Consider the following 23,307-nt stretch of genomic DNA (forward strand, 5'->3'; position numbering starts at 1 on the left):
AAGAGAACATGAGTCTTTATACATTTAAATTATTAAACTTACAAGAGTTATGTATATGTATATGAAAGATTATTTGCTAGTTAAATTTTGAAATAATTAGAAAATTGAATGTAATGGAGATTACAAATAAAATTTATAATATTTAAAGAAATTTAATTAAACTATAAAAGAACTCATAAAATGACAGTAAAAATTTCATTGTCTATAGATAGAACAATAAAATTTATACAAATACTTAGAATATAAGTAACTAGAGTTTTGAATTTATAAATGTAATAAATCAAATACTTTATTTCAAAATAATCTCAGAATTACAGAAATAGTATAGCACAAAGACCTTTTCCCCCCAAAATATTTATAAATAATTTGCTGACATGATGCCTGTTGACTCCCAAATGCTTTAGTGTAATTTCCCAAAATCAAGGATATTTTCTCATATAACCATAACATAATCATCAAAAGTAGGACATAGACATTTTACATTACTACATTTTATATTATTCATCTTCAGAAGAATTCGAATTTTACCAATTGTCCCCAAATCCCCTTTATAGGATAAGAATGTAATTCAGAATCATGGGTTGCATTTGATGATCACGTGTCTCTAGTTTCCTTCAATCTGAGACAGTTTCTCAGTTTTCTGTTTTCAAGAACTTGACTCCTTGAAGATCTCAGGCCAGTTATTTTGCATAATGTCCACAGATTTTTTTTTTTCCTGAGTTTTCTCTTGGTTATATTCAGGTTATGTAAATTTGGCAGGATTATTACAAAAGTGATGAGGAGTTCCTGTGTTCATATTATTTGGTGGGGAACAAATTCAGTTTGCCTCATTACTAAACACATTCTCTTTGATCACTTTTTGAAAGTGGTGTCTTCCAGGCTTTTCCATCATTCCCTCTATAACTAATACATGTTTTGTGGGAGATACTATGTAAATATCCTTTTCTTCATCAAACTTTGCTTTTATTCCTTTCTGTGGATCCTTATGGGCTCATAATTTCCTGCTTTCTGTTGTTTTCATTATTTTGATGCCCAACCTTTCTCAGGTTTGGCCAATGGGAACGTTTCCAAGGTGGATTCATTATTCTTTTGACAAATCCCCTTCATTTTTCAAGAACTTCTTTGATTTCTGGTACAAAAAAAATATTCTAGCCTTTGTATTTTCCCTGTCTCAGCCCAGGACATTTTCCCAAGGATCGTTATTTCCTTTTGGTAGAAAATGGTGGTGACAAACTAAGATCTGGGTACTATATGTGCTCATCCATATAGGGTGTTGTTGCTTTGAGGCCCTCTCTTTGAACTGAGTGAGGGAAGATGTATATGTACATACATTAGCATACATTCTGTATCTGTTGTATATATTGAAAATGATAAAATCACCCCAAAATATCCCATTCTAATTTAACACCACTCTACTCATTCTGAATGGATCTACCATCTCATGTCGGGCCATCAGTTTCCTGCTGAATACACCTTGCTCACCCCATTGGAACTCTGACACTCTGCTCTGGGCTTTCCCATTCCGACATAGTGAGCAGACTTCTACCTTGCTTGGCCCAGCTGATTGCCTTAGTACTAGGTTGTTTAGAATGGGAAGAGAATAGAAAGAAGAGGAAGAAACTAATATTAATTGTTAAACCACAAGTGACCTCTGAATAATATCTTTTCTGCACAAAAGCCACCTGCAAGGGCACATGAGGAAAGCATGCTTTTCTCTAATCAAGTCCTCACTTCTCTAAAATCTTTCAGTTTCTCTTAGATTTCATTGTCATGGGGTTCATATTGTCCAGGCACCTAAACATATCAAACACTTCATTCATTTTATACATCATGTCATGGGACATTTCAGAATTTATTTACTCATTTAGGTCTTTTGAAAACTTTGTATTTATATTTTTTTACTCTTGTTCTTCAATTTCAGACCTCTTATCGATATTCAACAAAGTTAGTAGACAGCACTGCCACATGGTATGGGTTTTGGTCCACTATATTTGGCAACAGTAGGACCTGGAACATTTTTGTTTTGGAAGATCTGAGTTACAATATAGTCACTAATTACTATATCTTTAAAGTAGCAAGAAGATTCTCTCCCATGAACTGTTGCAGTCAGCTTCAGTATTTAGGGTAAAAAATTAAAAAAAAAAAAACAAAACACCTCAAATGGGATTAATATCTATACCACACAAAGATAGTCAAGATTATGGTTTTCTTTCTAATTTCTTTATCAACTTTTATTAGTCTAATTTGCCTTCCAGCTACAGAGCTCATTTATTATTCTAATTTGCTTCTGGTTACAGCATTCATTTAAATTTAGCAAGCCCATTAGGGGGGCCATCTAACATGTTGGTAGTTAAGTCTTTCTTCTGGAAATGTGGTCAAAAATGACAGCTTGAATGTAGAGGTCTGTCTGGATAGGGATTCTAGTAGAGTTGTCACCTGGGGGAACCTAAAATATATAAATCATATTGTCAATCAGTCCAGTCCATACAGATGATGGGCATTAAATGAATTTTCTTCTTGCTTCAATGTTATAGTAAACAGAACAAAAAGTGCTATGGCCATGGAGACATTTTCGTGTTTCCTCTCAGATTCTTTTTCTTGAGAGTAGTGATAATTCAATCAGAAGCTTTGAGTCCCTGGGCTGTGACATTGCTGAAAATATCTAGGGTCAAAACAGTCTCCAAGGCTCATGCTTGTCTAGACTCTACTAAACCCCAAGGGTCACTAACTCTGTAGAATTTCCAGTGAAGGACTTTGTAAACGCATGTGATCACAAGTTAATAAAGCTAAAAGAATCCTATCCTAATTTCAAAGATTATCCAATAAAAAATGAACTCAAGTTTGGAATTGATTCAGACTAGTGGAAGTACCTGACCATAGTGGGTTTAATGAAAAGCTTCTGCTCTGTTTTAAAAACTATCTGAACTGCTTTTCCCCGCCTTCAAATTATAATCTGTGAAAAAAGATTTGCTCCTTTTACCTTATTCAGGATAGTCTGATAGTCAGGCTTCTACAGGGCTCCTGTGGGAACGAGTATTCACTAATGTGGTATTGATAAGAGAGAAGAGAGAGATTCTGAAAGAGTTGGTAATATCTACAATTAGAAAATATTATTCAATGCACAAAAGAATGAAGTTACTTGCTCTTTCTTCTTATAGGAAGAGATGATAAGACATTTAGATGTGGGACTGGAGGAAAGTTTTGGTCTTGCCTTGTTTTTGTGGTACAAATTTCTTGTGCTAGAGAAAAAATATATTGGACCCATCTCTTATTAAGTAGAGTCAGCAAAACTGTAAAGACTGAAATGGGCAAATAAAAATAGTGGGTGTCCTGAGTGACTCATCCAGCCAAGTTTTTTCTGCCTTTAATTATTTTTTGTGTTATTTTACAACTCTTTAAGATGTGGAAAACTTGACATAATGCAAAATATTCTTGTCTAAAAAGATGCAAATTAATTGTACTCAGTAGAATTCAATTAAGTAGTCCCTTGCATTGAGTCCTATTTTGCATCTATTTGTAAATTAACTTCAGTTTTTCTTATTCCCTATATATGTTTTGCTCTTAGAATTCTCCTCTGAATTGCTTGCAATTTCCTACTGGTTCCTTCTGTAATTAGTAAATTAAATAAAATAGTTGGCACATTCATTTCATATCTGTATGAGAGTCATATCATTTTTATATGAGAGTTATATCCTTTTAAGAAAAATTATTTCGGAAACTACAATGCCCAGTGGATTCACCTGATGGCTGAGGAACCTGTATTGTTAGAGGAGTGCTGTACCTCATGCATGACATAAGTCAGGGCATTTCTTGGCTCCAAGAGGTAAATTCTCTGTTGTAACAGAACTTTCACTTTGCTGATCCTCTATTTCTTTACATATTTTCCATTTTACTACTTTTGTGTTTTGTTTTTGTTTTTGGAACTTTTACAATCAATAAATTATTCCCTACTGGTGACAGTAGTGATTCAGAATTGGGATTTGTGGCCAAAATTTTGTGATCTCTGTAAATGGAGTAATAGATTATAGAGATTTATTCTTTCTTGGATGTAAGACAACAGAGAATCTGATTTATTAGTATTTTATTTTCTTTGTCTACTTGTGTATTTTGAGCTCAAATTAAGAATCTGGTGCTTATCAGGAAAGGAAACAACTTTTTGATATATGGACTGATAATTTTTTTGTTTACTTTTGGCCTGTGGCTAATGTTAAAATTCCAGGAAAATGAGGAAATCAAAGTTTTGATACTTGATACATGCTATATGTAAAAGGTTATTCTTATAGAAACTCAGAAATGTTTCAGACATTTAAGTTCATGCAGTTAAGGTAAATTTTTGGCAAATTAGACGAGTCTAATGATTTTGGTATAAAAAAAATCTTGTAGTCTGATTTATCAGTGTTGGGTGTAATATAAGCTTACATTCTATTCTGCTTGGGTTTGCTTTTCTTAAGTTTATTAAGGTATACTGATCAAATAAGCTAACATTATTCCTACACAATATTTAAGATAATGAAAAATGTAAATTTGTATTCAACAAAATCAAATCATTATTCTGATAACTTTATTTCAATGGTAATTAGGTTTTATTTTTAGTACGTCAGCTAGAAATTAATTCCCAAGATCTTTATAGGTAACATAAAACCTTGGCCTGCTATTAAGTTGAATTATATAATGAATATTCATTTGATATCTAGATAATTTCTAAGATAGAATACTGATCATTTAATGCCTAATTATTAGGCATCATTTTACATTTATATACTTTTGCTTATATCTCATGAAACATTCCCATTTTGTCTCTTTAAAAAGGTATGTATGTGGCTGAAAAAAGTTGCAACATAAGCTTGGCTTTCTGTTAAAATGCTTTTGGAAGAGAGACCATTGTTAATTTTCTACCTCTAGTTTTCTCTATGAAATAGAAGTTACTTTACACTATATATTAACTAACTTGAATTTAAATTAAAAAAAGATGTTCTACACACACAATATTGCCATTGACAAATACATAATTTTATTATTTCCTTTCAAAAAAAACCCCCAACAAATAAAGCTGATAGGAATAACAACAGAAGAAATAGAAGTTACTTTGGTTAAAAGTTTCAATTGATATGAATGATTGAGTTTACACTGAGTAATAGGGACAGACTAATACCACTGTCTATGGGCTTTTGTATTCCAAAGAGAAAGTAGTTTTGTCTTATAGAGGAGGTTTTATAGTAGTGGTTTTATATATACTTATACACTGTATAAATATATGCTGTAGTGTTTTTCAGGCCTTATTTTTTTCTTTTTGCTCCTTTTCAGAACCCCTATACAATCTTGAGACTTACTGAGGACTCCAAAGAACTTTTATGTGGGTTATAACCAACATATTGGAAGTTGAAATTGAGAAATTTTAAAATACTTACTGATTCACTTGATGAGAGCAACGATGAATGTGAATTAAAATGTTAACAGAAATAACATCTTAATATTAATATAAAAATTATTTTGAACTACTGGATACACTGAGAATTGCTTTGATAGAAAAATCAAAATAAAGGGAAAATTTGGAGATAAAATTTACTTGCCTTGGTTTATAGTCCTTGAGTTTGTAAAGAAGTGATGAAATGTACTAAAATTTTAGTAATGCTTGCCTTATCTTGGTGGGCTTGCTTTCTTTATTTACTGGTTCATTCCTTTGCCTACTATACAAAAGATTTTTTTTTTCTTTTTGACCTTCTGTGTCATCTCTAGGTAGCAAATATTCTGCATCTTATAAGAATATTTTCCTGTGCTTTATATTGAATTTATTACATTCTTGATTAAGAAAAAGAAAGAAAAGAACAAAGAACAAAAATTCCTCACTTATAAAAAATAAGGTCTTTACAATCATTTTAATGTCCATATTTATTTAAAATGTTTTATTATTTTAAATGTTTATTTAATTAAATATATAACTCTGTATTATATGATCCTATCTTAATAAATGTCCAAATATCCTCTGACAATTTTTTTTCTAATTTTTGCTTTCCCATCATTGGATTCTAAGTATAGAAAAAATTAAACGAAACTTTACACCTACTTTATACTTACTTTCCATGACCATTTAGTTATTTGCATAGGTTCCATTAGAAGCTGTTAATTTTTTTTTTTTTTTAATCAGGGTGTAATTGTACAAATGGAAAAACCAAGGTTTTGCCTGCAATGCCGCATTTGAAAATAATGCTCACTTAATCAGGTAGGAACAGCCATTCTTCAGGGATTAAGTTTGACTTTACTTATGGAAGCAATGCCTACAAAGCCCTGGCCTACTTCTTGGCTTAGAAAGTCTAAGAATATTATGTATTAAATAGATGTAACCTTAGTATATTTGGGGGACCTTGAGAAAATAGGAATTTACCCAAATTTATAGGTATTTCAGGTGAAATACGGTGGAGAGCATTTCTTGGGCTTGGTTTCCTAGCCTCAGGTCAACAAATAATAGAGGGTTTTAAAAACCCAATTTGAGATTCCTTATGAAAATTTCCAGACACAATTTAATTTAGTATTTGTTCAAAGTTGTATGGTTTTAGAGTTTACAAAGGAAACTTAAGGTGTCCTATATGGTAAAATAACACTTTCACTGCATTTATGTAAACAACCAGGCAAATCTAATGGCACCAGTCTTATTTTATAAGAATAATCATTCTTTGAATTTATTATGCTAAAAAGAGGAAAGGAGACTGTCAGAAAAAAGTTGAGAGAGACTCTGAAATGGGAAAAAAACAAATAGCAGCTATCATGACTACTCACTCATGTAGGTTTTCTCATCTTTAACTGGTATTACAAACCTGTAAGTTGTAGAAATCTGATAATAATGCAAATAATTCATGTCCATATAAATGCAAAGTAGTGTTCCTTAGAATGCACCTGATTTTTGCATTGATGTTGACAGGCCAGTTTTGTGTCTATTTGTAAATTCATTTCAGAATTTCTTATTCCCTTTTTACATCACTGCCCTTTGAATTCTTCTTCACACCAATCTTAACATTTTACTGGTCGCCATTAATTAATGAGTTAAAAATCTTTGACACATGTTTATTTTATGTCTATATGAGAATCACGATTCTACCTTCTTTTAAAAATTATTCCTTAACAACACATAATAAGAGTTCTAAAAACAATTTTACATATACAACAACAATAAATGATGCCATTGGTTGAGAAAATTCAGTACTTAGGAAAAACTCTGATTTCAAATTCACAGCACTGTAAGGAGCTGCTAAAAGACTTCTACCTGAAGGTCATTACTAGTTCCCAAGAGAGATGGGACTCCTAGCCAAATATAAAATAGAAGTAGAACAAGTTATTGGGATAAGGTCAACAGGTATAAATTACTGAGAAATAATACTTGATGGAACAAAGTAAAAAGATTCCAATATTACTCCATAAAATCCTAGAAAAATTACAGATTTAAACAACATATCAAGGAAACCATAAACTAATCTAGAAGGAAATATAGGTCAATATTTGTTTCAGTCTTAATGTAGAAATCTTTTTAAATATAGAAACGCAGAAGAAATCAGAGAGGGAAATTAATGGTTTGAACTATAAAGTTTAAAGTAAAAAAAAAAAAGTTTAAAGTAAAGTTTATAAAAAACTTTATAAAAAAAGTAAAAAACTTTATAAAAAAAGTAAAAAAACTTTATAAAAAAAGTAAAAAAAAGTTTATAAAGTTTAAAGTAAAAAAAAAAACCATTAAGTTAAAAAATAGATAACTAAAATGTAATGTCACTAAAAAGTATGATAGCCAAAGGTTTCCTACCTTTTATATATAGAATACTTAAAATTCTATTTAAAAAAAAAACCTTACTAAAACTCTATATAAAAGTGTGTAGAGGACAATAACAATTACAGAAGAAATATAATATGCTAACATGCATATGAAAATGTTCATCCCTAATAACAATAAAAAAGAAAATGAAAATGACTCCAAATAAAGGTGAACTATAAAATCAACAAGCTTAAAAAGTATGCAGAATAAATAGGGCATGGTGAATGGTCAGCCTTCAATAGTTTAGTAAACTGATATTGACTCATGCAAAGTAGTTTGCCAGTATCTCTATAAGGCTTTACTATATATGTATCTATCTTTTCATGAAACATTTTCCAAGTTAAGAATCCATCTTAAAGATTAAATCAGAAACTTGGTAATAGACAGTTGTTATTTAAACTTGGAGAGAAAAACAGAAACCAACCTAAATGTCCATAAATGGGAAATTCCTATGTAAATTATGACTACTTCATAGGAGAGAATATTGTTTACATTGGTTTACAGCTTGTTTTTTCACTTAATGTATCTTGAACATTTACTCATACTAGGACCTCAACCTCACTAAATACAGCTTTATTCTTTTTTAAGACTCAGGTATATTATTTCACTGAGCTGATGTACCATAATTTATGTAACCATTGCCCAGTCATGGGCATATAGATTATTTCCAGGTTTGAACTATTGCAGGGAAAAATGATATTCTTTTAGGACGTCCACTGTTTCTAAGTTGATACACAAGGAAGCAATATTCATTCACTGAGCACCTATTCATTGGCACATTAAACACATTTTCTTATTTAATCTCCACAACAACCCTTTGTGAAACGGTTGTTTTTATAGATTTTACAGATGAGAAAATAGAGGTAGAAAAGTGCTCAGAGAGATTGAGCAATTTGTCCTAATCACAAAACTGATAAGACCTATTTAAGTCTTACTCATTTTCCCTATTTAGGCCCCTCTCAAAAGGCCTTTCCCTGCTTGAGTCCTGGTAGTTATTCCTGTCCCTTTCCTACTCCTCCTCTTGTTCTACCAGCCCCTTCCAACTGCTTCCATGTATTTTGGAGAGTCCTCAGGTCTTCAATTTTTAAGTGGAATTCATTAAAAGATTTATGATTTCAATATCCTAAACTATTATTATGCTACTTGGTGTGTATGACCATATGTGGTTTTTTTTGTTTGTTTGTTTGTTTTTTTAGCCAAATACATGAAATTTGTCAGACTTTTGAAATAAGTTGTATTTCCCAAAAGATTAAGAACCTATCCTCTGGAGCAGCGTCATGTGCTCGTGAGGTAGTTTTCTGGGGTACCAAGTTGGGGCTACCATTTGTTTGTGTTTTACACTGAGATATCCCAGCCAGTAAAAACAATTGAGAAATTGTCAACATAAGATTTTCCACTCTTGCCAATGGCCTTGATCACTGTTCATGCTATTGTGTTCCATGTTCCAATAAACTTCGACATCCCTTACTCTGCTTTGGGATTTCAGTGCCTCAGAAACTCTAAGCATCTGCTGGGGTGGAGAATGGTTAAGAAGGAGCCATGGGAGTTGACGACTGGTTCAACTGTTGAGACCCAGAAGAAATCATGCTCCCTTTGAATTAGAAATAATCCCTTAACTGTGGTTTTGCACCTGCAATGACTCCATGCCTGACTCATGGGTTTTCTGGTGTCTGTTTCTTTGTCATTAACTATCAGGTCTTTGAAATCATGGAGGAAACAATTCTTTTGTTCTTATTTATTCATTTCATTCAGCCAGGAACCTAACCTTCCACTCTTTCTAAGGCTTCTCATTCTAATTTGTGACAATAAATTTTGCAAAAAAGTGAGCGTGAATTGGGACTAAACCTCTCTTGTTCAAATTTCTCCTTTCTCACTTCCTTGCTGGTCTTATTATACCTTTGGTATAATGTTTGATTAGGCTGCCATTCTAGTTCGAAGCTTAAAGCAGCATTTTTTTCTTTGTCATGTATGTTTTATTGGGATATGTTCTTTTCACTGAAGATATTCAACTTGGAAGTGTTATCATTTATACTTTTATTACTAAGCACTAATATACAAACAATAATTCAAAATTTTATATTTAACCTTTTTCTTTCCTCCAGCTCACCTTTCTTGTCCTACACTTCATATATGAGTTCATACATTGGACACTTAACAACAATGTGCTTATCTCTGGGGGTTGTTCTGTAATACTGCATATAAAATTAAAATCAGTTTTTCAGGTCAAGAGGAGGGCATAGCATTTAAGTTTTAGGAGTTCTAATTCATAAAAGCTAAGCTCTGTTATGTAATTTTTAATGTATTCCTCAAGGCCATTGATTTTAGCAGCAGTTTGTTGAGTAAATACTTAATTTATATGTGGTAGACTTTCAGTTCAGGTATACCAGGTGATTGCCCAGGGGAGAAAATGTTTAAAAGCTTCTTAGTATGTGGGTGTTTTAGGGCTATAATCAACCAAACATTCAGTAATTTGGGCAGCAAAACCAGAAAGTTGGCAAGGCCTCAGCTTTACTTAATAACTGTGCCTGTGCCACAGTTAAAAAGGAACATTTACAAGAGGCCCCGGAGGAAAATCTAGGAGCCAGAAGAGTGGTGTTGGTAATTCAGTGTCCCTTGCTCTATTAATTCAAGTTTACGTGGGGTTTGAGGGAACACTGTTGGAGACTTTGAGGAAACCATACCTTTGCTTAAACATATTCTATTCAGTATGGGTTGTTTGTTTGTTTGTTTGTTTTCCTTAAATGTCCAACAGGAAATATATCTGAACTCTGTAAAAGATTGTAAAATTGTGAACCTTCACTAGGAGGGTGGAGCCTCAAGAGATTAAATTCGAATCATTTGCAGACAGCCTGTAGAAATGTTATGGGCCTCCATTTTGAGAGGAAGAATTTCAATCCTGTGACAGGCTCCCTCTCATTTTAATGCAGTCAGTGAACTGGGAGGGAGCATTAAGGAGGCAATTAACACCTTTCTTACTAACAGCAGCAAACACTTGGGTGGGTGTTGCTGGGAGGAACAGAACAGAGCAGAGCTGTGATAAAATACCACTATAATCTTCCTCTAGATTGACCAAACAAAAATATGTTTTTACTGGTAGGAGTTATTTTTAATCTTAAACTTTGTTCATATAGATATTATTTTGCTCATAGAAAAAGTAGAATGTCTTTTTTTAATCTGAATTAACATACCACGATGACCATACATTTACTTTAAAAAAATAATAAAAATAATAAAAATATTTTTCTCGTTCACCCATGGACATATCATGGTGGTAACATATCACCACTGCTCTGACACCCAATGTCACCACTCCAAAGTTCAGCGAAGAGCCCCCAGGTTTAATTCACCTACCAAGGAGGGAAAAGCACCAGAGTCAATTACTCTGGTAATTGCTAAAAATAGATTAGCTCTACATATGTTTCTAGTGCCTAAGATCCTAAAATATTTTAAAGTTAACCTCAAAAGTTTCCAGGATTATTTTTGGCCCTACTATTCATTTCTTTAGCAAATATTTAATATTCAATTTATTCATTCCACAGATGTTTACTGAGCATCTACCATATGCTAGCACTGGAGATACAACGGTAAAGTGACCAGAAATGTTCCTGCCCCATGTTTCAGTTTATGCTTTATGAGTTTCTGTAGCACATATTGATTCATTTGAGTTTCTGAACAAACCTACCTGACAAAGTGATTCTTGATGAGATAGTGATGGCAGCAGTTTATCCATGGAAGCATCTAGTGTGGTCAGTCATATTACTGTGGAGGTTATCCGGAAGTCTTTGGTATATGGTCTATACTTTCTAGTCTGCAGTCTCAGGAATGTGTAATTTAGGCTACTTAAAATTAAGACTGTTGAATTAAAACTTGTTTTAGAGGAGCAAAGTTTGATTACTTTATGGACATACAGTAAGGTGAAACCAACAGCTCATGAAGTATTACTAATTTACTAATAAAAGAACAATGGATATGGAATCCAGCTAATCTGTAGGATCACCTGAGGAAACATTTAAAAGTAAGGATTCCTGAACCTTCCCACAGATCAGTTCAGTTTGAATCATTTGGGGTGCAGTCTAGGGCTCTGATTGGTCAGTGTGCGGAAAGGGAAAGGGGAAATCCTTTAATGAATTGACAGAAATCGCTCCTAATGAAGCCATTGTGGGGTTGGACACTGATGAGGAGCACTTACGATAATAGTTTGCATTCCAAAGTAGCACATTTTTATGTTTGAGCAATTACAGTTTTCAAAAGGACAGGTCTGGATTAGGGGTGTCCTGTTGTACAGTGAGGAGTATTGATGTAAAAAGAGAAAATAAATACATTCTGCTAAGTCAATGTACAGTCTGCATTGCACGTGCCTTTCAAGTTCTGTGACACTCAGGATGGATCCAGAAAGGTTTATTCTACAACAATGTCTTTTGTTTCGCCAATATCCTACATCAAATAGAAGCCACACATTTCTAAGATATCTTAACATGTTTTTTGTTTGTTTGATTGTTTACCAGCCATTTAGCAAGTGACTACACTCAAGTGTACTTTATTACACATTAAGCAAAAATAATTAAAGGAGACTCTGTCCTATGAAATTTCATATTTTTCATACTGATTTTCTTTTGCACACCAAGGGAATTTAGCCCGCAGAAGAATAACATCCCCTCCTTTAAAAATTGTTTAATCATTTTCATACTCAGAAATTCTGATTCTAAGTCATGACTCAAATGGTACAGATTCTCACTGAACCGTGTAAAATGACAAACAAACAAACAAACAACAACTCCCCCCCTCCAAAAAAAACCCCTATTGGATTTGGCTTCTACTTAGAGTTCCATTTTCTCTCAGATTTTCTCTATTACTCTCCTTCCTGCACCTTGATCTCAACCCTGGTTGCACATTAGAATCATCTGGGGAGCTTCTGAAAGGTAGAGATGCCCAAGCCTTCCACTTGGACCAGTTAAATTAGAATCTTTGGAGGTGAGATCAGATGTTATGTATTCTAAAATTTCCTTGGTGATTCTGACAGCTGGTGCATGCTCACAACTCCTCTTTAACCCAAAGGGGCTCCTCTCCCTTCTCATGCAGCCCATGCCTGGTCCCTCCCCACCCATGTATATGAGGCTCTCTCCTATCAGAATATCTCTTCTATTCCAATCCTCACGTCCTCACCATACCCATCCCTTAAGATCCATTTCAGATGCTATCTCTTTCATTAACTCATTCTTGAATGCCTTAGAGCCAAAGTAAATTGTGCCTCCTCTCAACTCCTTAGAACTTTTTCTGTCCCTCTCAGCTCATTTGTTAGGTTGCCATTTCTGTGCATATTATATTTTCCCACCTACTCATCAATGAACCTGTAAGCTTTTTAAGGGCAAGAAACCCACCTTTCTGATTCATTTTTGAATCTCACAGTGCCCAGCAGTTACTCAGTAAACATCAGATTAGGAAAAGGAGGATGAATGGAAGGGATGCCTGGGTGGCTCAGTTGCATAAGCATCTGACTCTTGATTTTGGCTCAGGTCATGGTCTCGTGGTTTGTGAGATCAAGCCCTGCATCAGGCTCTGTGCTGACAGCACAGAGCTTGCTTGGGATTCTCTCTCTCTTCTTTTCTCTGGCCCTCCCCTGCACATTCTCTTCTCTCAAAATTAATAAATACATTAGAAAAAAGGAGGATGGAAGGAAAATTGAAAAGGCAACAGACTTACCAATGTTCATTAAGCTCACATTTTTCTCTATACTCGTCCAGCACTAGCTCATATTCTCTCTCTTTCCTGAAGGTTGGGGTGAAGTGAGACTTCTCAACTACTTTTTCCAAACATATGCATTCTCTAAGTTTTTTCTTTGCCTGAATGATCAGGAAGTTGCAATACTAAAAAGTTCAACTTAGAAACTTACTAACCACAGCAGGACCCCTACTCTAGGCCTCTTGGGTTTCACCTGGATTATTGTTATGCTGGCACCTTCTTTTTAGTTTGTCCTCCTTAGTCTGTCCTAATGTACACCCTCTCCTCCCTTTAAAACATAACTTTCATCCTGTTATTTTCCTATAAGAGCTTTGATGTATCCTCATTTCCTATCAAGTCCAGTCTGAGATTCTCATCAGCACTGCATTCAAGTCTTTCTATGCTTCATTCCCATGACAATCCTTCTTCAAGCCAATACATCAGTCAAATCGAACCAGTGAGGTTTTCCTCTGTCTGTTTTACCCCCATCAACCTTACCTTTGCTAACTGGGGTCACTCCTGGTATTGCCTGCCTCACCATCTCTGAGTTCAACTCCTAATCATTCTTCAAGTCCAATTAAAAGATTACCTCCTCTATTATCATCTAACCATCCCCAACCCTGTCCTCTATCATGCCCTCTCTACCGGCTCCTACCCCGGATCAATAATCATCTCTTCTTCCGTGGAATTCCCAGAGTATTTCTCTTTTTGCAAGATATCACTTTCTGCCTTATGCTTATATTTTTTAAAAGCATGTATTATTTTACATATGTCTGCTTCCCTAAAAATATTATAAGCTTAATAAAGGGCAAGGGTTGAACTCTTGCTCATCTTTAGATCCCCTATGGTGTCTCATAGTATTTACATTTAAGCTCCATTATTAGTTTCTGCTAATAATGAACTATGTGACTTTGAGTAAGTAATTAAACGTGTTTGAGTCAATTTACTCATAAATTAAAAACATGTTTTAATTCAACAGTCTTAATTTGAGATAGTTTAAATTATATATTCCTGGGTTTGCACAAGAAAACTTGAAAACACATACCAAAATTAAAATTTCTGTATAACCTTTACAAAACCTAAAACTACGGTTGCAAGAGCTGTTTCTGCTGACAAACTCCTGCAGTTGTGTTTTCCCAGCTTATCTGGATTAATATGGAATGAGGTGGCTATTCCCATTCTGGTTATCATTGCTATCTCAAGTATCAGAGACATAATCTGCTTCCCAACTTTTAATTAGCGTAGGATTATTTTTGTGTGTTTGGAAGGAATCATTCAACCATTTATTCCATGAATACTTATTAAGTGTCTATTAACCAGGCATTTTTCCCGGTGATGGGCTCTCACATTTAGTGAATGGAAGAGGGGAGAGGAGAAAAGCTGGTGACATTATGAAGATTTTTCTTTTCTTTTTTTTTTTAAATGTTTATTTATTTTTGAGACAGAGAGAGACAGAGCATGAACGGGGGAGGGTCAGAGAGAGAGGGAGACACAGAATCCGAAGCAGGCTCCAGGCTCTGAGCTGTCAGCACAGAGCCCGACGCGGGGCTCGAACTCACAGACCGTGAGATCATGACCTGAGCCGAAGTCGGAAGCTCAACCGACTGAGCCACCCAGGCACCCCAAGGAAGATTTTTCTTATTTTTAATTGTTTTATACAATCTGTCTCTCCAATTAGTAGATCAGGAAGGTTTTAGACCACCTAGGTTATTCTAAGACTCAAGGAAACTCTCTCATGGTTGATGCTTCCTAAAAGGAAAACAAAAATGCCTATTTTTTTTTCATTTGTCCAGATAATGTAGGGAGTGAGTGCAAAGTGCTTCCACTCAATCCTTCTAAAGATAATACGCTGGAAACATTTTGGTGGGTGTGAATCACTCAGACAAGCATTCTTCACTCAAAAATAGAAACTAACTTTATTTGTTCCAGATGTTATACAGCTGCAGGGAAGTTAAAGCCAGTGGTCCTGTTTTCAATGCAACCAAACTCTTATTGCATTTGGAATTTCTTAACCAATGAACTCATATTACTTGTTCTAAGATCTGCACAATTTTCTTTTTTCCACTGTTACCGTTCACAAACAACTATGTTTCGTGGGAACCACTTTTCAGAATTAATGAGTCTACATCTGTCTTGTGCAAAGACATCCTGTTTATCACAATTTCCACCTTTCATTTATCTTGACCTTTAAAAATTTTAAGCATAAAATATTGCAAAGAGATCATCTGAAGGAAAGGAAAAGGAGAGTTGAGTTGTATTGTTCTTACAATATTTTAGAGCACATTTTGGAGTTATAAGTTATGGTGTTTATTTTAGCAAGAATTTCAAATAAAATTATTCATAACAATGTTGAGTATAAAAATGAATCTTATCATTGTGCATTTGTAATTTAAAAAAACTTGACAACTTATTTTTTGATTCTCCTGTAGGCGTGTCTACAACAGATACTGTATGGGTGCACATAGGAGAGGTACATGATAATTTCATATCTAATCCATAAAAATCAAAATATATTTGAGAACGCTTATGTTTGAAAACAGGAGTGTTAGATCTCTTGAGATTATTGTCTTTTTATGGAGAAGCTTTTCTCAAATTGTGGTTCATAGATCATCTGTAGCAGAATCTCACTGGCTGCCTGTGAAAATATGTATGTCTGGGACCAGTGGAGTCAGAATCTCCAAGAACTGGGGCTGTAGAGGGACCCTAGAGATCAGGGAACAGCAACAACAACACTCACATCTTCCATTATGAACTAGAAAATCCTGAGAAGTTAAGTGAATTTCTCAAGGTCAGTCAGTCAGTTAACAGTAAAGTAAGGCATAGAATTTTGCTTATTGATGCTGAAACCAGCATTCTTTTCCATTAGGTCATCTATTAATTTTTATCTTCAAAGAGATAAAATCAATATAAAAATTAAATACATATAAGTATCTAAATATTATCAGGTGTCCCACCAATAATTTTTTTATAATTAATTCTTTTAGTAATTCCTTCTTCTCATCACTAATTAACTAAACCCTTGTTCTTTCTCCAGGATTTGGAAATACCTTTCCTTCAGACTCATCATGAATCTTTTGAATTATAGTCAAATTATAATCAAAACCTTCCTCCCCCAAAGAGGAAAATGTTGTATTTCATGTATTGCTGACTAAATCTTTGAAGTATCATGATTAATTATTTAGGAAATGAGTGTTTTAGTTAAGTTATTTAAACCATGTTCAAATAACAATTTGTATTCAATAATGATTCCACAAAGACTATAAAAACTATAATTCATGACATACATTCTTGAAGTATATATATGCTGTTAGTTAAAACAGAGCCTTAAAGTTTAAAGTAGTTTAAGTGTGATATCATTCGAAACTGATTCAAAAATTTACTTCACACATCTTAATGAAGCTGTTAATAATTTTATATCTTTAGCCCTCTCAAAGTCTCTGCAGATGTAATTTATTAAGTTTCCTGTACTTTGCCTCAATTTTGACACTCATTTGTGATAAGGAAAGGGTCACCACTAGAGAGAAGATGTGTTGGTATTCATAAATTCATACTAAATATGGCCCCAATGATTTTCAAGTTCAGTCCTTCATTTTACTAATGAGAAACCTGAGACCAAAGGGGAAAAGAAAAAAAGGAGTAGTGTTCTTTTTTTTTTTTACTTTTATTTATTTAAGTAATCCCTATATCCCATGTGGGGTCTGAACTCACAACCCGAAGATCAAATGTTTTATGCTCCTCCTATTGAGACAGCCAGGCACCACAAGAGAAGTGTTCTCTTGAAGGAGATAGTGTTGTATCAGAAATGCTAGCTGTCTACCCAAACCTCTTTTCTCCCTTTTCCAGAACTTCTGATTTCAGCTAAGTGTTTGACCACCCGAATAAAGATTCCATTTCCCAGCCTTCCATGCAGATAGATATGGCCATGTGACTAAGCTCTTGCCATGGAACATAAGTGACCCTTTGTGAAGTAGCTTTTGGAAAACTTCCTTAAAAGGTACTGTGGGGGGGGGTGGGGAAGGGGGGATGTCCTTTGTACCTTTAAACTCCTTCCATGAATTCTGTCTGGGATGTGGTTGTTTTGGCTGGATTTCTGTTTTGGCCCATGAGGATGAGGTCCACCTTTGCCTATAGACTGTGGAGCTGCCATTTTAGATTTGGAGTCACACTATCTACACTCACACTTAAGAGAGAAAGAAGCTTCTATTCTGTTTAAGTCACTGTGTTGGGGTTTCTGATATTTGGAGCTATATCTGATTGCAGACAACAATCCATTTCTTACTACAAAATTTCATTTATTCATTCTTTGAGCAATTTTTTTTAGCATTCTTTGAGTTATTGGGCAATTTTTATGAGCAAGAACTTACACTAAGTAGATATGAAACAAAAATAATTTTGTTTTTTCAATTTTAAATTTCTAAGAAGTCTTGGAAAAGTTTTTAGAACCAGACTCCCACTTTCCTTTGGTCCACCCTTGCCCTTATCCTAGGCATATCATACAATTCCTATTTCTTTCACTATGAAGGATTATTTTTCTTGACTTGGATTTTAGACTGATGCTGTCATGTGAATAACATGTTTTCCAGAAGTTACAAACAAAATGCCTAAGCAACTCAAGCACAAATGACTTTAAGTTTTAACCTTCACCTCCAAACATATGACGAGCCATGATTAAAAGTATGATGCAAACAGTCTTTGAAAATATATAAATATTTTTCCTTGAACAAATTCAAAATACCATGGGACATGTCTTTAAAATATTCAAATAAAATATATTTTCTAAGTTACCACTTAGAAATACACTAAGGGCAATACTGTTTTCAGTGTTAGTCACATACAAAAAGGGACGTTAAAATTCTGGGAACATTTGTGAGGTGAGAGTCTCCCTTCTGTAAATGATTCATCTATCCATTTAGAGCAAAAAGTACTGGACATCCCTAGGATCAGAGCACACAAATGCATTGCTCACTGGCTCCCTGATCTAATTTTGCTGGTAGGCACAAAGAAGCATTCTCACTTGTGAATTCTATTTAAATTCTCTCAAACTCTTCCTTATTGAGTTTTGAAAATTTATTAAATTTGAAGGGTTTTTTTCTTTAAGAATAATGCATGCTCTACATTTCAACATAGTCTTTTATTTCTAGATTCAAATACTGAAGAATGTCAAAAATTTAATAGATTTTTTAATAATGGAAGAAATGCAACAAAATTTGGAGAGATATATAAATGTAAAAGCAGTCTTACCTTTGGATCCACATTGAGAATTTTTCTGTCTCTTTTGTATTTGAAAAGTAAGCCTTCTAGATTATCAGCAATCACTTGATAATTGGGAGTTGAATTCCAAACAGCAATATGACTATCCCAGTTGTAAAAGCTAGAAAAATAAATATCTATTAGAAATGTATATGTATGATACAATAAATTGACAAATATATTTGAGAAAATATTTGAGGCAATTCAGTTTCAAGATAAATGAACTTGATCATAGTTTGTATAGCCATGGAAGACACATGTGTCATTAAAATTCTTGCAGAAGAGGGGGGCCTGGTAGCTCAGTTGGTTAAGCATCTGACTCTTGATCTTGGCTCAGGCTATGTTCTCACAGTTTGTGGGATTGAGCTCCACATCGGGCTCTGCACTGACAGTGTGGAGCCTGCCTAGGATTCTCTCTTCCTCTCCATCTGCCCCTCCCCTGCTTACACTCTCTCTCTCAAAAATAAATAAATTAAAAAGATAAAATTCTTGCAGAAAAGATTAGGCTGGGCTATTCTCAAATTATTTGAATACATATTTATGACTATTTTGTGTAATATCCTCATTTGGACACTCTAGGCATTAGGTTCCTATTCCAGTATTATATTCCCTAGGAAGTCGTGGAGAAAATTGACGCATTCTGAATCTACTTCTTCCAGCTCAGATTCTTCAGGGTCTTAAGAGTATTCAGGGTATTAAGAGACTGTTTACTGGAAGGAAAGGCAGGCTAAGTCACCTCTTTTCATTCAAAACAAATTAATTCATTTCTTTCAGGCTTTATTTTTTAATAATATGTTTCCCAGGGAGCGAGGAAACTCTGCGAGTTTGAGAGGTTACCATAGGCCAGACATGATGTGATGTATTCTATCATAACACCCATATGAAGCTGCTCTCATTTCACAGACAAGGCAAATAGACTAGGAGGTCAGCTGGCATGGCTGAAGCCCTGTAACGAATACATCATAGGACTAATATTTCAACCCAGATATGTGTTTCAAAGCACATGTGTGTTCTTTCTACTGCTCAACATTGCATACATTTTATCCTATTCCTATTTTTTGTGCCTGATCTATGGAAACCTCCCACTTTTTTTTTTTTATGTCTTGCTTTATACCTATTTGTCAAAAATTAATGTTACTTAAGATGAGTTGTAAGAATTCTCAATATATTAATTTCACAGATCTTATTCCTATTAACACAATTCTAACAGTATGTTAGTATGTTCAAATGTTAACTTGTTTCTCATATGTCTAATATTATCCTGTATCTGTGTTGTTTTGCCCTTTATTATTCCCTTTACTCATTGATTAAACGCACTCTGAATGTTTTCTGAGGCATTAATTTTTGTGCTATCACCTGAAAATGTAATGTTTACCCTCAAATTTTTCACTACTTAGAAAGGACTCACTACATCGATCATATATTTATATGATTGATTGCATAGTAATTAGAACCATTTTCTCTCTTCCCCTACTACTTTTTCTATGGCCAAGACACAGGAATACTTGCCCTTTCTGAAGCACAGAGTTAGGAAAAGTGGTTTTCTAACTATCTTTGTGTGCTGTCTGTCCTCCCCAAGAGAGCAAGAATGACTATTTGATCGGTAAATAGAGGAAAGATGTTGAGTATCCATGACTTTCTACATCCTTAGTTTACCTACCCTTCAAAAGTGAAGTTTATCATGGCAGGCTCAGCCCTCAATAGGTTGATATTAAGGTAGCAGCCTACAGCACTGGTGATAAATTCAATACAGTGGTGAAGGTATTAGGAGCCAATCTGACTATGCACCCAGGCTACATTCTCAAATTCTGTTTAATCCATAATTAAGATAATTTGACCTCCACCTAACTGGCTATTCAGTTAAAAGATTGCTAAATTGGAATAGGGGACATGGGTGTGATTTGAAATCTCATATATGTCTTTCTAAATAATTATTTATGAGACATATAGATATGGATAATCCCAGTAAAATGCTTGAGTCATAGCTGTGCTTAGAGTGGCATCATTTATATCACACATTCCTATCTTCTTGCTCTGATCTCAAATTAAAAGCCTTATTAAAGTCCAGGCAGATTATATATATATATATATATATATATATATATATGTAATATATTTAGATTTTATATATATATTACATATATATGTATATGCATATGTATGTATATGTATATAATACATATATGTGTGTAATATATATATATGTATATATATATGTTTTTTATACAAAAACTTAATTTGGAGGTGGCTTAGTTAGTTAAGCCTCCAACTCTTACTTTCAGCTGAGGTCATGATCTCACGGTTATCATATATTGTAAAGAAGAATTTCCTTCTTTTTTTAAGGCTGAATAAATATTCCATTGTATGTATAGACCACATTTTCTTTTTAAAAAATTTTTTTTAATGTTTTATTTATTTTTGAGACAGAGAGAGACAGAGTGTGAGCAGGGGAGGGGCAGAGAGAGAGCAAGACACAGAATCCGAAGCAGGCTCCAGGCTCTGAGCTGTCAGCACAGAGCCCGACGCAGGGCTCGGGCTCACAAACCGGGAGATCATGACCTGAGCTGAATTCAGACTCTTAACCGACTGAGCCACCCAGGTGCACTTACATTTTCTTTATACATTGATCTGTGTATACACATTTAGGAAGTTGCCACATCTTTGAATAGTTTCTTTTGGACAGCATATAGTTGAGTTTTTGTTTGTTTGTTTTTGTTTTTAGATGCATTCAGCCACTCTATGTCTTTTTACTGACATTTTAATCCATTTACACTTAAATTATCAATAGGAAAAAATTACTTGTGTCATTTTATTAATTGTTTTCTGATGGTCTTAGAGTCTTTTGCCTGTCTTCTCTCTTGCTGTCTTCCTTTGTGTTCTGTTGATTTTTTTTATTGATGCGGTTTGAATACCTTTTTTTCCCTTTTGTGTATCTTCTATAAGTATTATTTTGTAGTTACCTTGGGGTTCACATAATATCTTATAGTTGTAATAGTCAATTTTAAACTGATAATAACTTAAGTTCAATCACATACATAAAATCTACATTTTAACCTCTCCCCTTCATGAACTTTGTATTATTGTTGTCATGGTTTACATCTATTCATAATGTGTTACCTTTTAATGTTATTTTTAGTTCTATTTTAACTTTTAACTTTTATAGTAGAATTAGGAGTGATTTGCCCACCACCATGACAGTAGTATAGTACTCTGTATTTGTTTATGTATCACATAAAGTAGTTTCCTACTTTCTCATGCTTTCGTATTTTGTTTAGCATCCTTTCATTTCAACCCGAAGGACTCCCTTTAGCATTTCTTGTAAGCAGAGTGATGAACTCTCTCAGCTTTTCTCTGGATAAATCTTTGTCTCCCTTCATTTTGAATGACAGATTTTCTGAGTATGCTTTACTAGGTAGCTTTTTTTTTTTTTCTTTCTGCACTGTGAATATATCTTCCCCACCCGCCCCCCCCCCCCTTCTGGCCTATGGGGCTTCTGCTGAAAATGTGCTGATTGTTTATGGGAAAGGGGGTTTCTTGGAGGTGACAAGTCATGTTTCTCTTGCTTCTTTCGAAATTCTCTTTGACTTTTGACGATCTGATTATAATGTGTCTTGATATGGATTTATTTGGATTTCTCTAATTGGCATTCTTTCAGCTTTTTGGATCTGGATGTCCATTTCCTTCTCCAGATTTAGAAAGTTTTCAGCCATTATATCTTGAATAAATTTTCAGATCTTTTATCTCTCTCTTCTTCTGGGAATCCAAAAATTTATATATTGGTCCCTTGATGGTATCCACAAACACCCTAAAGCTTTCTTCATTCTTTTATATTCTGTTTTCTTTTTAATCCTCTGACTTAATTATTTCCAATGATCTTTGAGTTCACTGATCCTTTCTTCTCTTTGATCTAGTGTAATGTTGGGCAAGCAGACACAACCCACAGCTGCCTGCTTCTTTCTGGGAAAGGAAATGTTGGAAGAGGACTTGTAGAAGTCAAATGGACTTTTTTTTCTTTTTTTTTGGTACAATTAATATGTTCTTTAGCTCCATGGTTTCTGTATCGTACTTTTTAATATTTTCTATCTCTTTGTTGAATTTCTCACTTTGTTCATGCATTGTTCTCTTGACCCTAGTGAGCATCTTTATGACAATTATTTTGAATTTTCTTGCAGGCAAATTGTGTTACTCCATTTCTTTAGGGTCAGTTTCTGGAGATTTATTTTCCTTCTTATTTTTATTTTTTGGAACATCTTTGCTTGACTCTTGATTTTCTTTGACTCTCTCCATTGATGCCTATATGTTAAACAAAGCAGGCACCTCTCCAAATCTTCATGGACTGGCCTCATACAGGAGAAAACTTTTACCAAGAAGCCAGGCTACAACTTCTAGAGTCCTCTTCCAACATTTCTTTCCCCAGAGAGAAGCAGGCAGCTATGGGTTTTGTCTGCTTGCCCTGTAATGAGCAGTGGGGCATTATTCTATGGTGCTTACTAGCCCAAGTCACTGCCTCCCTTCTTCCCTAGGTAGATAGGCTGTGCTGGTCT

At 34.2% G+C, this 23,307-nt stretch overlaps 1 protein-coding gene across 4 annotated transcripts in view; it reads right to left on the reverse strand.

Moving 5' to 3' along the window:
* The window catches only part of CFAP299 (cilia and flagella associated protein 299), a 615,622-nt gene that overhangs the window by 12,117 nt on the left and 580,198 nt on the right, over positions 1–23,307 (reverse strand). Inside the window, exons 5-6 of one of the 4 annotated variants that reach the window (XM_042936099.1) lie at positions 18,755–18,884; positions 343–2,446 (exon numbers count right to left, since the gene is read on the reverse strand). In XM_042936099.1, coding sequence (XP_042792033.1) covers positions 2,351–2,446; positions 18,755–18,884 — 226 coding nt within the window. In that variant the 3' untranslated portion in view covers positions 343–2,350. The other 3 variants (XM_042936100.1, XM_042936098.1, XR_006201860.1) reach the window with 3 other exon arrangements.

The sequence above is a fragment of the Panthera leo genome, chromosome B1 (assembly GCF_018350215.1).
Source record: "Panthera leo isolate Ple1 chromosome B1, P.leo_Ple1_pat1.1, whole genome shotgun sequence".
NCBI lineage: Eukaryota > Metazoa > Chordata > Mammalia > Carnivora > Felidae > Panthera > Panthera leo.